A 13,991-nucleotide genomic window follows, 5' to 3' on the forward strand; every position below is an offset into this window, starting at 1 on the left:
GCTTATGTCTGACAGTTCACAAACTCCTTTTTCCTTAAAAAAGGAGAAGAACTTTCCAGTGACCAGGCCTATTTTTGAGAACCACAATTCCCATTACCTCTGTGTAACATCCGTAAGGATGCTTAGGGGAACAGTGATGACCCTCTCACCCTTCTGCCTGAGCTCACAGCTCCTTCAGCACACAAAGGCAAATCTCCTCCAAGCAGAGGCTGCTTTGATAATCCAAGAGGAACGTGTGGCTGGAACCAGGCATGGAGGAAGAGATGCAAAAGAGTTTTATCACTATGCAAGTGAAACTCAATGTGCAAGGTCAGCTCTGCAGCACCTCAGCTGTGCTTGGCTGAGTAAAAGCAGGGTTATTTTTTTAAACTGGAACCCAAAGCAAGCAACAAAATGAGAACAAGTTGCTGTCAGATCAATCTGCTGTCAGCTTCCTTCATTACCAAGGGAGAGCCAAGGCCAGCTCATTTCATCCTCTCCTCAAGCTATCCTCTCATCTGGACATTACCACTGCCCTAATAGCCACAGTCAGATGTAGCCAGTCCCAAGGTGTCTTTAAGCAGACAGCCAAGCAAACAAGAACCTCTATTTCTTCATTTTCAGAATACACTGCTTCCAGGGTGTTATTAGGCTGTGGAAAAATCAGGCCCCAGGAGAAGATAATAATAAAGCAAAGACCATTGCAGTCCCCTCAATCTGCTGCCTCACTTTCAGGCAATCAAACCACAGCACGGAGACATCCAAGTGCAGCAGCAACATCTGTAAGTTATATAAAAAGCTATTTCAGTCTACTACAGGTCAGAGCCCTCAGTGTTGAGGGGCAAGGGAACAAAGTTGAGTTCAAAGGATTTGCCTTTTTGTCTTTGGATTTTTTACCCAGTGTGCTGGGAATTGCCTGCAGAGTGCTCGGGAACAGAAGAGCGATTAGCAAAAATAGTGTGGGATTCAGCACTTCTTCCCTACACACAAATTCTGTTTATCTAAAGCCTAAGGGATGAGGGTGATAGCTTGACAAGATAAAATGATGAAAGTGAGTGAATGCAAAACAGACTGTCATGAAACCAGAGGGAGAAACACTGGGTATTTTGCAAAGAATATACATCCTTCCTTTGGCTGGGTTGTTTTTTTAAATCACAAAAAGCAGACATCACTTTTGTGGCAGGGGGGAAAAGAAAACAGGTGTTCATGACACGCTTTGGAGCTTTATGTATCAAAACCCACTGCCAAAATCCACCTCCCTGTTGTCTGTTTTCCAGCACAGCCCTGCTCTGCTGCCTGGGTAACCAGCACACTCGTCCGGTGCTCACGACAGGGACCCCAGGTATTTGATCATCCTGTTGTTACCTGTCCCTGCTAAACACAAACTGCCCGAGTTCAGCCCACATTGTGTTTATAGAAACCTTTAAATTCTTTTATTTCCCCCCAGTGTTGAAGCTTTCTGGAAATGCCTTACGCTGTGCCAGGTGCACCCTGCAGCAATAGGGGGTGAGATGCTGATGTCCCTTTGAAAGCTTTATTTTCAGATGGTGCAGATGAAAATGCTGCTAAAAGCTGGAGGGCCATTGTGTGATATGATGGGAAATTAACTAACCTGCAGTTATCTGTATCAAGGAGTCCATCTGAGCTGCCAGTCCTGGGGCAGAGCTGCCTTTGCCACCCCAGTGGGATTTACAGTGTGGATAAATACTGTGCTGTCCATAACAACAAGTGGGATGCTACGTGGCTCCTCTTTCACAGGGAGACAAAACTAGATCAGAATTAAGATTTTACCAACACCTGTCATGACAGCACAAACACCCAGAACAGTTGTGCAGTGCTGCAGGAAGAACCTGGGCTCAAAAGGGGAACAGAGGAAGGCTGCTCAATAAGGGGGGAATACATGGGTGGGACACAGAAAAAAAAACCACAAGAGCATCTCCTTCCTTTAGGAATCTGGAGATGAGACTGGAAGGGAAAGGTCCAGTGGGTTTCCCCTGAAATGATTTAACTTGTGGGGCTCTCACACAGTCAGAAAGACACAGCAAAGAAATGTGATTACAACCCATCATTTCCCAGCCCACCAGCATATAGGAAGTGGTAATATTTTGTCTATAAACATTAAAATAAGGCCCCTTTATAGAAACAATCTTTCTGTCATTACAGAAAAAGTACTGCAATGCTACTGAAAATGAAAATGCTCAGAAGAGAACACTTGGCACGCTTCATTTAACTTACACCCTCACACAGGTAATAACTGAAGGATTCTAGGTCAAAAAAGCCATTAAATAAAGTACATTTAAAAATCCAATGTGCTCACCTTCCCATCGTAGCGTTTCACTATGAACTGGTCCAGGCCCAGGTCTGCAAAAGAAAAAAAATACTTACAGAAAAGAAAGTTTTTATAGCATGGAATTAAATATTTCTTGTGTTTTCTGTTTGAGAGGACTGGAAAGTAAAATGCACAGTCTGAGTAACATGTGTAGAAAGCATAAGGGCAAGAGAAAAATTTTATTTGGTTTTGTATATTTTGTACTTTGTATTCTGAACACAAAAAGCCAACAAACTCATGGAATCAGAGAAGAAAACCTCCTTCTATAGCAGAGCCAGCAAGAGCTCAGCACCCAGCACCTCTCAAGAGCCTGAAATACCCTTCCCAAAGCAGATCCCTGCACTACTACCACATAATCATTCCACTCATGACTCTTGGTGCTTTTAATAACACCTTTTGAATGGCTCACAAATGGCAAAAAATTTACTTGTTCTCCTAGTTAATTGGGATATCCCCAAACAAACCCAAAGCTCATTCACAGCTGAGAATAAAATAAATAGATTTTAAAGGAGATGAGCTGTAGATGCATTTGTAAGAAGTGGAGTTCTTTAGCTGGATTGGAGAAAAGCAGGGAGAGGGATTGTTTATATCAATAAAGTCTCTGATACCTTCCCAAAATGTTTTTTTTTTTATGTTGAAGAGGGAAAAGAATATGCCAGCCTTAGCTGAGTTATGGCACAAAGCTCTCATCTCACCCACAATGCCCAGCAGGCTGCATCTAACACCAGTGACTGCACGTATAAGCAAGATGACAAAAAAATTCAGGAAGATTAATTATCTGAGCTTTGCAATCCAAAGTCAGGAAGATGCATCCTGAGAAGAGATTAAGCAGAACTCAAGTCAAGCATTTCCAGTAAAACTTGGGAGAGCAGAGGCTGATTTTTGGTGCTCTGAGAAATAAAACTTTCTGGAGAGCGACATCCCGTGCATTTTCTGCCACTGTTTATGGTAATTAGCACATTCTCATTTCAATTTAAATTAGAAAATAAGATGGAAAAGCCAAAATAAAGCCTTCCCCATGCCTGCTGTGTCACCTGCTTTTGAAAGAGGATAATGAAAGCCTTCCTGTCTGCTGGAAAGTTTCATGGTATTGTGCAGAAAATGGAATTATTCATTGCTCCAGGGTGACCCCCTTGCCCTTTGTGACCCAAAGCAGCTACAACTCCTCTGCCACCAATTTCAAAGGTCAAGGCAATTGTCACAGGGCTTTCTGCACTTGTGAAAATTCCAGCCAGAAAGCACCTTCTCAATATTTCATGGGCCTGATAACAATGCAAATTGCATATTCATACACATTTTCAGGTTTTAATCTTCTGAATTTTGTCCTTCTCCAAGCTATGGTGCATTTGGAGGTAGGATTTATCTGATAAATGTGATTATTTTATTACAGACACTTTAAGTGGTCGGAGCTCACCCCGACCATCCATCTGGATGGTGACTTAAGCTGAGCTTATGTCCATGTGTCATAATAAAGTCATTTCTCAGGAACACCTCCTTTTCCCATGCCAGGAAATGCTGCTGAACGACAGATCCCTGACAGCCTGACATTATACATGTACTCATGAAAAGCCAAAAAAAGGACATGGGTTAAAAATAGCAAGTGAAAGTATGTCTTAATGGCACCTCCTGCAACTGGACACTGGGAAAGCACAGAGATTTCAATAGAGAGCCAAAACGAATGGATGATTGTGTAGAGAAGAGCAAGAAAAGATGAGCTGGTAACTGTCATTTTATATCTATAAATACCGTATGTTTCTAAATAACTATAATAAATATTTATGTAATAAATAAATATGGAAATAATGGCTCCTGGGCTGTCCCAGCAGTGGTGTGGGCACAGGCCCAGGGCAGGGACTGTCACCTCAGCTGGCCTCCAGGGCTGTGTCCAGTTCTGGGTCCCCAATCCAGGAAGGACATGGAGGGGCTGGAGCGTGGCCAGGGAAGGGAACGGAGCTGGGGAAGGGGCTGGAGCCCCAGGAGCGGCTGAGGGAGCTGGGAAGGGGCTCAGCCTGGAGAAAAGGAGGCTCAGGGGGGACCTTGTGGCTCTGCACAACTCCTGACAGGAGGGGACAGCCAGGGGGGGTCGGGCTGTGCTGCCAGGGAACAGGGACAGGACAGGGGGAAACGGCCTCAAGCTGTGCCAGGGGAGGTTTAGATTGGACATTAGGAACGATTCCTTCACCAAAAGGGAGGTCAAGCACCGGCACAGGCTGCCCAGGGCAGTGGTGATGTCACCATCCCTGGAGGGATTTAAAAGCTGTGTAGATGTGGCTCTTGGGGACGTAGTTTAGTGGTGGCCTTGGCAGTGCCGTAATGAAGGCAGGTTCTTCCCAAACCAATCCTGCTCTTCCATTCCTGTGTTAACCTCGCTGGTTATCCCAGACTCCTGCCACAGCAAAGATGCATTTCAAGTCTCACCACATAATGAGCAGCAACTCAAGTATCTGAACTCTTGAACATCTTTGATCTCTGAACATCTTTTCCAACCCAGATGATTCCACAAGCACACACAAGCACATTGGTTTCCTCCAGTGTTTTATATGGTCACTCTCCCAGCCCTGCACAACAGTGTCCCCTCTCCTCTGCTGCATTAATTAAGCTGCACACAAATTCCTCTGTGAAATTCCCATTACATTGGTCCTGAGAGATGAAGCCAATTCAAAAGCTGAAAAGAGGCATTTATGTTCAATGCATACACTTTTACTCTATACATTTTCTTTTTTTCCCAGTACAGTTTTATTTTCTTTTTTAAGGACTTAGCTGCCTGCTTTTCCACAAGCCTTTAAACCTGACAAAAGGAAACCAACAAAGAGGGTCTGTTGCCTGATGCCTGGGGTCTTTCTTTACATTAGATAAAAAGCCCCAAGAAGCTTTTTCCCCAAGATGCTGCAATAGGAATTCAGCATTTGCGTGGGCTGGTGAGCCAAAGGATGGATGAGGACAATCCCAGCTGAACAAGGGAAGGGAAGAATGGCAGTTATTGCACCTCTGCTTTTCAAAAGGCAGAGTGTTAAGTTAAAGCCACCACAGGATTGTCTCTAAGTGCCACACTCCCAAGACAAACAGCCCCTGGCTGGGCTATTGCTGACAGGCTGCAGGAACACAGGCTAATAGGCATGTTGAACCAGGGAAAAAAGAGCTTTTCCACCTTTCACTGAGGAGCAAGGGCTGAAAAAGCATTCTCCCAGAAGTGGTTGAAAGGATTTCCTCAAGAGAGGCAGCAATGAAATCCAGGAGTCATTTCAGGAAGATACCTGGCTGCTTCAAGCTTTCCTGGGACACATCCCATGGCTACTCTGGATTGCAGTGATCACCCAGAGCTTCACTCGTCATTTCTCTTTAAGAAACCCAGAGTTTCCACCACTATCTGCCCCAAAATACACTTGTATTTACCTGAGACCCTGCACAACACCTCACCTTTCCCTACACATCCCTTTTGCTCCTGCAGCCAAGGGCTCTGCACCAGCCACTCACTACCAGCAGCATTTCAGTGACCTAAAATGATTTCCCAGCCAGCTTCCCTGGAATGTTTAACCACCCCTGTTTATTACTCCTACAAATTCTGATGCCACCTATCAGGAGCCCCAAATAAGCAGCAGCACTGCCATGGAGTATCCAAGCACGTAGCACCACTAGAAATGTTATTTCAGAGTAGACTGACACCATTTACTCACCAATACCAGGGATATAGGCTGCCACTTTTATTCATGTGATGGTACTTTCACAGCACTCTAAAAATAAAAATGATTCAATAGAAAGCAAAAATTACTTAACACTCACTGCCTGCCACAATAGGGAAAAGAGGGTGTTCAACAGCAGAACCATACTGCCTGCATTTACTTCCCTCATTTTGGGCTGGGGAGGATGTTTTCATGGAGAAGGAATGAATTATGTGAAGGGAAAAACACATAATAACTTGTTCTTGTTCTTGTTCAGCAATAGCCAAATCTAAAATAAAATGTTTATTATATTCCTATTGATTAACAAAAACATGCTTTCCATGGATTTTCTCAAAGCCAACTAATTACCACACTTGATAAATATGCAGTCAATTACTAAGCTCTTCATGTTATCTTGTAAAAATAAATCCATAGGCAGTAGGTTATAGACTGCAGTTCTAAAAGACATTTTAAAAACGAGCTTCCAGGAGAAGGACAATTATATTATGCCAAGAACACAGTTGAGATCAATTAGAAACCACCATGATTTCCTCTGGGACACCAGCAGCTTCTCACTGATGGAAAAACCTTTTCAATTCCTTCCAGTCTTGATATCCTTGTCAGATTTTTCACATTATTTGGGTAACATTCACTCACGATCTGCATTTTTCCCCCACTGCTTAATATATAACATAGACTCCTTTACTGCCAGCAGATGAATAAAAGGGCTAATTATGAAGACTGAAAAGCCTGCTAACTGTGCTTGTGATATGCCACATCATGGCAGGAGAAAACGCTGGAGCAAGCTTTCCCCTCCAGAGCTGTAATCCAGCTTCTGATTGTTGTATTCAGAGTATTTCCCCTCTGAATCTAAAATGTAATCTGCAAGCAAACAATGAGCTGCCTGAGGCTTCTCAGGGGACAACAGCCTCGTGCTCAGGTTCAAGTCCAGGACTGTTTTGTTCCAGGACGGAAGGACCAAGGGTTCTCATCTATCTCCTCCTGCTCCAACAAGCCAGTCTCCCTGTAAGACATGCATTCCTAACACACCTGGTCAGCCACACCAACCTGGCACCTGTAAATGAGGAAGCCCTCATTTATGTGACTTTCAGCACATAAGCATACATGTAAATGCATCTCCTGCTCCTCCCTGGCTCTTTTCCTGGGGTCTCATATCAGGCATGACAGGCTCAAAGATGATTCTTGCCCAGGCATTGTGTATTTCCACAGAAAAAGAGCCTCACCTTGTTCAGGAGACAAATGGAGTTACCTCTCACTTGCATCCTTGCTCTGAAGAGCTCTTCAGCAGATGTACTGGGGAAGAAGAGAGAGTGAATTCCCAGAAGGACCGGAATCCCAGAGTCTCTGGCTTCCTTCTAGGTCTTAAATATCCCAGCTGGTCCCAAAGACCATTTTGTGTAACTTTAGGGATCTGTACCAGCCCAGGGAGTTCTCCCCTTCTCATTACACGAGTGCTTGTCTCATCTCCTGGCTGACGGTTGTACAGGAGATCAGATCCATATTTCATAAACTTTAATCAAAATTACAAATAATCACTCATGCATTGTACCACCCCAGAGGCCAGCTTGTGCTCAGCTCCTCATGCAGTTGAGACACGGAAAACAAACCATTCCTACCAGGAGAAGCAAGCTGCACACTCTGATGCAGGCACCAGCAATCAGCTCTGTCCTTCACGCCTCCTCTCCTCTGTCACCATCCTGTGCACAGAGCCTGCAGGGCCACAGCTGCTGCTTCTGCCTGGCCCTCAGCAGCGTGTTTGGGGTCTCTTGCACTCCAACAAAAAAACCAACCCAACCAAAAAACCTTCCAAGAGTTCAGATTTTTGAGTTGCTGCTCATTATGTGGTGAAACTTGAAATGCATCTTTGCTGTGGCAGGAGTCTGGGATAACCAGCGAGGTTAACACAGGAATGGAAGAGTAGGATTGGTTTGGGAAGAACCTGCCTTCATTACAGCATGCTGGGATGAGATAGAAGAAGTATTTTTTACTTCTTTCAGTCCTTATTGCAAAGACAATAGGAAAGCTGAGCATGACACAGCTCCTTCTTAGTCCAGGATGCTCCAAAATACTCATTTTCCTCAGGAAAACAATCAGTGCACAATGGACCCAGATAAACTTGGGGAAATGGAGGGAATCTTTGCACTTCCCACCAGAGTATTTTCAGCTGGTTTGGGAATGGGGTTCCGAGGAAGCACCCGGCAAGAAACAGCCATCCCTTCCCATCCACTCTTGGAGCAAACTTACCTATCAGGTATGAGAGGACATAGGAGAAAAAAAAAAATACAGGACTGCAGGAGTAGAAATCACCACCCACGCTTCTCCTGGTACTTGAACTTTCCAGATAGCACAGAAAGAGGTTTTTTTTTTTTTTTAAAGCAGCTTTCAAGTTTAATGCCATTCTTTGGCTTCTTCCTACAAACCATTCCAAGCTCAGCAAGCTCACGTCATTACTTAAGCACAGCTTGCCTACTTGGGAATGCTGTGGCAGGAAGTTTGAGTGAACCAGAGAAAGCAGTCTACAGGAGCTGAGGAATTGGCATTCATTTTCCCCAAGCTAGCAAAACACAGGCCAGAATTAAGCTGACACTTTATTGACAATAAATCAAACTTTCCCCTACGTAATCCATAAAAATGAATCAGGCACGCAACACCTTCACAGTAGGTAAGCAGTTTAAAAATAAATACAACAGGGACTCAGCTACCTCATTACTCCAGATCACTTATATTCCTCAGTGTCTTCTCTCCATAAAACAGCAGAGGCATTTACAAGAAGTTATTCCCTGAAATTATGACCTGCAGCTTGAGCAGATTGAAGGATTACCTCGAAGAGGTCTCCCAGGAACACACCAGGCTACCTCAGAACCCCAAGGAAGGTCTTGGGATGAAGGCAGGATACTCCAGCCCCATTGGAGGGCACACCCAAGTTGTGAGTCAGGATGAAAGCAGCCCCAGCATTTCCCAACTAACCTGTAACCTCAATTATCCTATGAGTCAAAAGCACCAGCAGGGTGTGAAGTACAGAACTCATCTGGCCAGCAGGTAGCACTCTTTGTTCTCAGTTTCTGGTGTGAAAACCAGACCTATCTTCCTTTTATTTTTTACTACTAACTTTAAAAACATTTCAGAACAAGGTTATGGCTGGTTTGACTTTATTGCAGCAATAAGTGTTTTACTCTTCTACTGTTCATTATGTGTTAAAAAAACCCATTTACTGTGATTGTGATGATGTGCAGAGCTGGTAAGGAGCAAACCACCCTAGAGCAGCTCCATCTAGAAGCAAACCCACAAAATTTCCCAAAGTGTTCTGAAGACAGATTTTTCAACTCAGCAAAATCCAAGATGCCTACCTTCCTACTCTGCCTGCTGATGGGCAGCCCAAGCTCAGCTTCCATCCCGTTCCACTTGCTAGAAGCACCCAAGACCACTTTCTTCCCTTACAAGCTGCTGTGTGTCACTGACTGGCAGCACTTTGCAGGCACCATGGTTTCATGGGGCCATTTCAACAGCCAGGATAACAATGGGAATACAATGGCAAGTGAGTGGCCGAGACTGATGAATTATTATTTCCCATTAGTCACCTCTGCTTGTCTCTGAGTGAGGTGTTTGCTCAGCATTCTTCCACCTATTTGCTGTACACACCCTAAAATGCACCAAGCATGTGGAAGAAATAAAAGAAGAATCAGATGTGTTGAAATGAAACACAGGATGTTTTCAGTTTTTAAGCTACTGCTTTTCCAAGTACCAATTCAAGGAGTTTGAGACAGACAAAATGGTAACGTACAGACATCAATTCACATGGAAACTACAGCCATTTCCAGGGAAAATGAAAATTTAGGATGGAAACCTAAATATCAATTCACCTACATGCTTTTAACACTAATGCCAGGATTATTTTTTCTTCCCTCCTGCACACACTTCATATTGTTATTTTCTAAGCACAAGGGTACACAGTATTTATTTAGCAGCTGTCAGCTAAGATATCAAAACAGTTTCACAATTTGGACATAAACCCTACACTCAAATTTTTAACATTTGGGGGCTGAAGTTCTTCTTTAATGTCTGCAGAGACAGGGAAGTTTTAATTTTGTCAAAAGCCTGGTTTTGTCAGTGTGGGAGACCAAGAAACATGATCTCCCACAACTCACCCCAAACATGAATCTCTAAAATGGAGACAAAATGAATCTCTAAATGGACACCCCAAACATGAAATGGAGACAAAAATCTCTAAAATGCAGACAAAAGCCTCCTGCTACACCACCAACCCCAAATATTCAAGACAAAGCTTTCCAGACAAGAGCAAATGCCTCTCTCCCACTTTTTGATTGCCAAACCCCCCCCAGGTACCACAAGTGATGTGTTTGTCTGCAACCCACATGGAATTTGAAGATGGCAGAGATGAGCCCTACCCTGACTAGCAGCATCACCTGGGGCTGCCTCAACTCCTTTGGAACCATTTAGGTTGGAAAAGACCCCTAAGATCATTGACTCCAGCCTTTATTGCTGATGTTTCCCTTGCCAAAGCAACCTACTTTTGTAGGTTTAGAAGTGTTTCAGTTAAAGGTAATATTTCCCTATTAAACACAGGAGGAGAAAGGCATCCCATCTGCTCTCCAGGGACTCCCACCAGCCAGCTCTACTACACTGCAACAGCATTTTGGGAAACATGAAAGGACTCAGGCTAATTTTGGGCTTGGAGGAGGAGACCTTCAGGAGATGCTTCCTAGCCCTGACAATCAGAGCTGGGAAGTTTACAGACCAGGTGAGCAAAGACTGGGGAGTATCAGCTCTCCTGATCAGCACCCACACACCACTCACTCTCTGGCTGCTTCTCGTTGGGGGTGATGGATCTCACAAAATCCTGCGGGGTCATGAACACCTCGGACTCGCCGTGCTCGTTGATGACCTTCAGCGTGGCAAAGTATCTGAAGATTTTGTCTGGTGTGGAGTAGGCTCTGATCCTGTTCTCATATTCCATCACCTGGAAATGAAATTCAGCCAGCATTAGATGTGCACTGTCCCTGCCCCACGCTGACTCTCAGTCCTCAAAGATTTGCCACAGGACAAGTTGCGTGCAGCAACACAACTCTGGACACTTTTGGCATTATTCCTTTCAAAAGCCCTTTGAACATCCAGGAAAATTGGACATATCAGCTGCTGATGTCCCAGGATTAAGAACAAACATAAAAATCTTTATGGTGAATAAATTTAGACTCTTCACGGTGGCAGAAGAAAAACCAATTCACAAAATCCCTGAAGATGCTTTAAAAACATGAGCATAAGAAAACACACTGGCATCATATTTGTGAATCTAAAGCAGCCCAACATTTTAACCACAGTGTTGAAGGGTTTGATTTGTGATTTATATATGAAGTAAAAGAAAAAAGTCTTGGAAGGCTGGGAGAAACCTTTACTTTCAAGCAGAGTCTTGGAAAAAATCACTTGGAGCCGCAGCTGGTTGCTCCGTCACCCAAGCTCATTTTTTCCTCTTTTCTATCACATTGGCAGAGTTCCCCAGAAACTCAGTCTTCCCCACCAATCTGCTTCTTCCTCACTCTGCCAGCAGTGATTTTTTTTTTTTGGTACCTAAAATCATCTTCCCCCCAAACAGCTGGAATTAATCAAAGACAACAGACAGCTTTTCTAAACAAAATCCCAACCCAAGGCCACAAGGGTGGAAAAAGGCACAGACACCTACACCTCATCATGTATTAGCACAGAAAACTTTCCTCCTTACTTCAGCTTTTCATTCCTGCATTATATGCTGTGTTTAACAGTCCATAATGTACTTGAAACCTGCAGCTGGCCAAGAGCCACAGGAGGAAAATATCCCTACCAATGATGTGCTGCAAGAGAACAGGCAAGATCAAGGGTACTGCCAAGGCAGCTGTAGATCATTCCTGGCTTTGGTCCTGGTTCAGCCTTGTCCTTAAGTTCCTGAACAACTTCCTCAGCCTGATGTTTATCAGACAGAAAAACACCCTCTCTAGTTTTTCTTACTTCTAGGATAAAAAAGAGCCAAATGTTTCAAATCCCCCAAGCCAGGCCTTGGTAAAACAAATCCTCTCTCCTCTGTATTTGCCCCAGATGACAATACCTAGAATGAAAACACCTAAGGCATTCTCCCCACTCATTTCTGCATCAGCACAGCTTTTCCAGAATTCACATGTCCTTGCATCACCCACGACAGGCAGTTCCCTCCCTCCTGCAGAAGGCTTTTTTCCCTAGGCCCTTTGGACTTCCAATCAACAAACCTAATCCCACTTTTATTGCTTCAGACCACAGGGTTCTCCACAGCTAAGGGCATTGCAATGAGGAAAACTGCTTTACTGCCAAGCTCCAAGTAAAGATGACACCCACTTTTCCACCTCTTTCTGGCTTTGTCTACTGCTCCCACCTGGCAGGGGGCAGCTTCTTATGCCAAAGTGATCTTTTCACTTGTGGGTGCAGGCCATATCTCACTCCTGCATGACCTGATCTCATGAATAACACCCCACCCAGCTTAATCAGCCAGAAACAGCTCGGTATTTTTACCTTCAAGGAAGACAAACAAACCCAAGGACAGTATGAAATCCCAGACTGAAGCCAAGAGCAGACACCACAGACCACAGCCAGCTCCCTCCATCCATGGCAACCCTTCAACACAGCCTGCTTTCTAGCTAAAAAAAAACTCATTAGCCAAATTTTCCAAGCCTGTGGAAAAATTTCTTGCAAGGTGCTATGAAATGCTTTCCCTCAACCCAGCTGGGCACAACTCAACAACCCCACTGCTGAACCAGAGACAGGAATCCTGACATTTCTGCCAGTAAAACCATGTTTCATTTTACCCCGCTTGACTTCACATCCACAACGGCTCTTCCCTCTGCATCTGTTTTAAGCCCCTGCTAAGATGCTACCCTCAGGCTTGTTGCTTTCAGGTGCTTTTCTCCTCATGTTTAGAATATTTAGAGTATTACTTCCACAGCAACAACAGCTTACTAACAACATGGGCTCAAAACCACATCTCCTGTCTCATCTTACAGCACAAAAATGCACAATCTGGACCAAAAGAGAAGAATCTAAACTGCTTTTTAGCATCTCCCAGGCTGCTTTCATCACAACTGAAATCTCACCTCTTCTACAAGCTTCCCTACAAGAAGGGAGCAAATGCAGCCACACTTCTTCCCTTTTGCCTGCAGCTGAACTCACAATTACATCATTCTTGCTAATGAGCTAATCAGCTGGCAAAAACTGACAAATGTTGCAGCCCATCCCTCCGACTGCAAGGCTGGGTGCAACACGAAGCCAGGTCAAGAAGGGAGCAGCCAAGATGCTGCAAATGGGGAAAACTTCACTTATTTATGACTGGGTGCTGAACATCAAGTGGGTGATAACAAGAGTGGCCTGATCCCCCAACACAAATGTGGAATTAAGAGCCCTTGATATTTGGGTGCAGACAACCATTTGGGAGGGGTTTTTGCACTGCTTCAAAGCCACCTGGACTGAAAATCATGCCAGGCAAGTGTATCCTCTCCTGACCGCTCACCTTTCCCTAGTACAAACCAGTGCTTGATGCAAGGAAGACCAGTCAAAATTTTCATCCTGCTCCCAGAAACGCAGCCTTACATAATCAGGCACCTTCAGAAAGATGGTATGACCCAAAGGGAAAAATCCCCTTTTTGCATTTATTAGTAGAGCGTGTACTGGAGGAGAAAGACAAGTAAGTAATCCCCGCTGCTCTACAAGAACGCAGGTGCTGTTGAGACTGTCAATGTTTATGCTAAGCCTCAGGTTAAAAGAAAAAAAAAACCTAAATCCTGTGCTGACATGAAAATAAAGCTCTGAATTAACATCTCAAGGCACAGAGCATCACCAGGGCCTCTCTGACTATGCAGCAGCACACATCTTTACAGGGTAAATTAATTAGAACTCATTTTCTTCGTGCTTCCTCCTGTGACACACACCCAAATGAAGGCTCAGCATGACGAACATCCCAAGGCAAGATACCTGCAGGACCCAAACACTGC

At 44.3% G+C, this 13,991-nt stretch overlaps 1 protein-coding gene across 1 annotated transcript in view; it reads right to left on the minus strand.

The window, feature by feature from the left end:
• Nucleotides 1-13,991, minus strand: part of MICU1 (mitochondrial calcium uptake 1) — an 87,907-nt gene that overhangs the window by 52,244 nt on the left and 21,672 nt on the right. The window contains exons 5-6 of the mRNA XM_068196960.1: nucleotides 10,804-10,966; nucleotides 2,297-2,340 (exon numbers count right to left, since the gene is read on the minus strand). Of these exons, the coding sequence (XP_068053061.1) occupies nucleotides 2,297-2,340; nucleotides 10,804-10,966 (207 nt within the window). The remainder of the gene's footprint in view (nucleotides 1-2,296; nucleotides 2,341-10,803; nucleotides 10,967-13,991) is intronic.

The sequence above is a fragment of the Anomalospiza imberbis genome, chromosome 8 (assembly GCF_031753505.1).
Source record: "Anomalospiza imberbis isolate Cuckoo-Finch-1a 21T00152 chromosome 8, ASM3175350v1, whole genome shotgun sequence".
Classification (NCBI taxonomy): Eukaryota; Metazoa; Chordata; class Aves; order Passeriformes; family Viduidae; genus Anomalospiza; species Anomalospiza imberbis.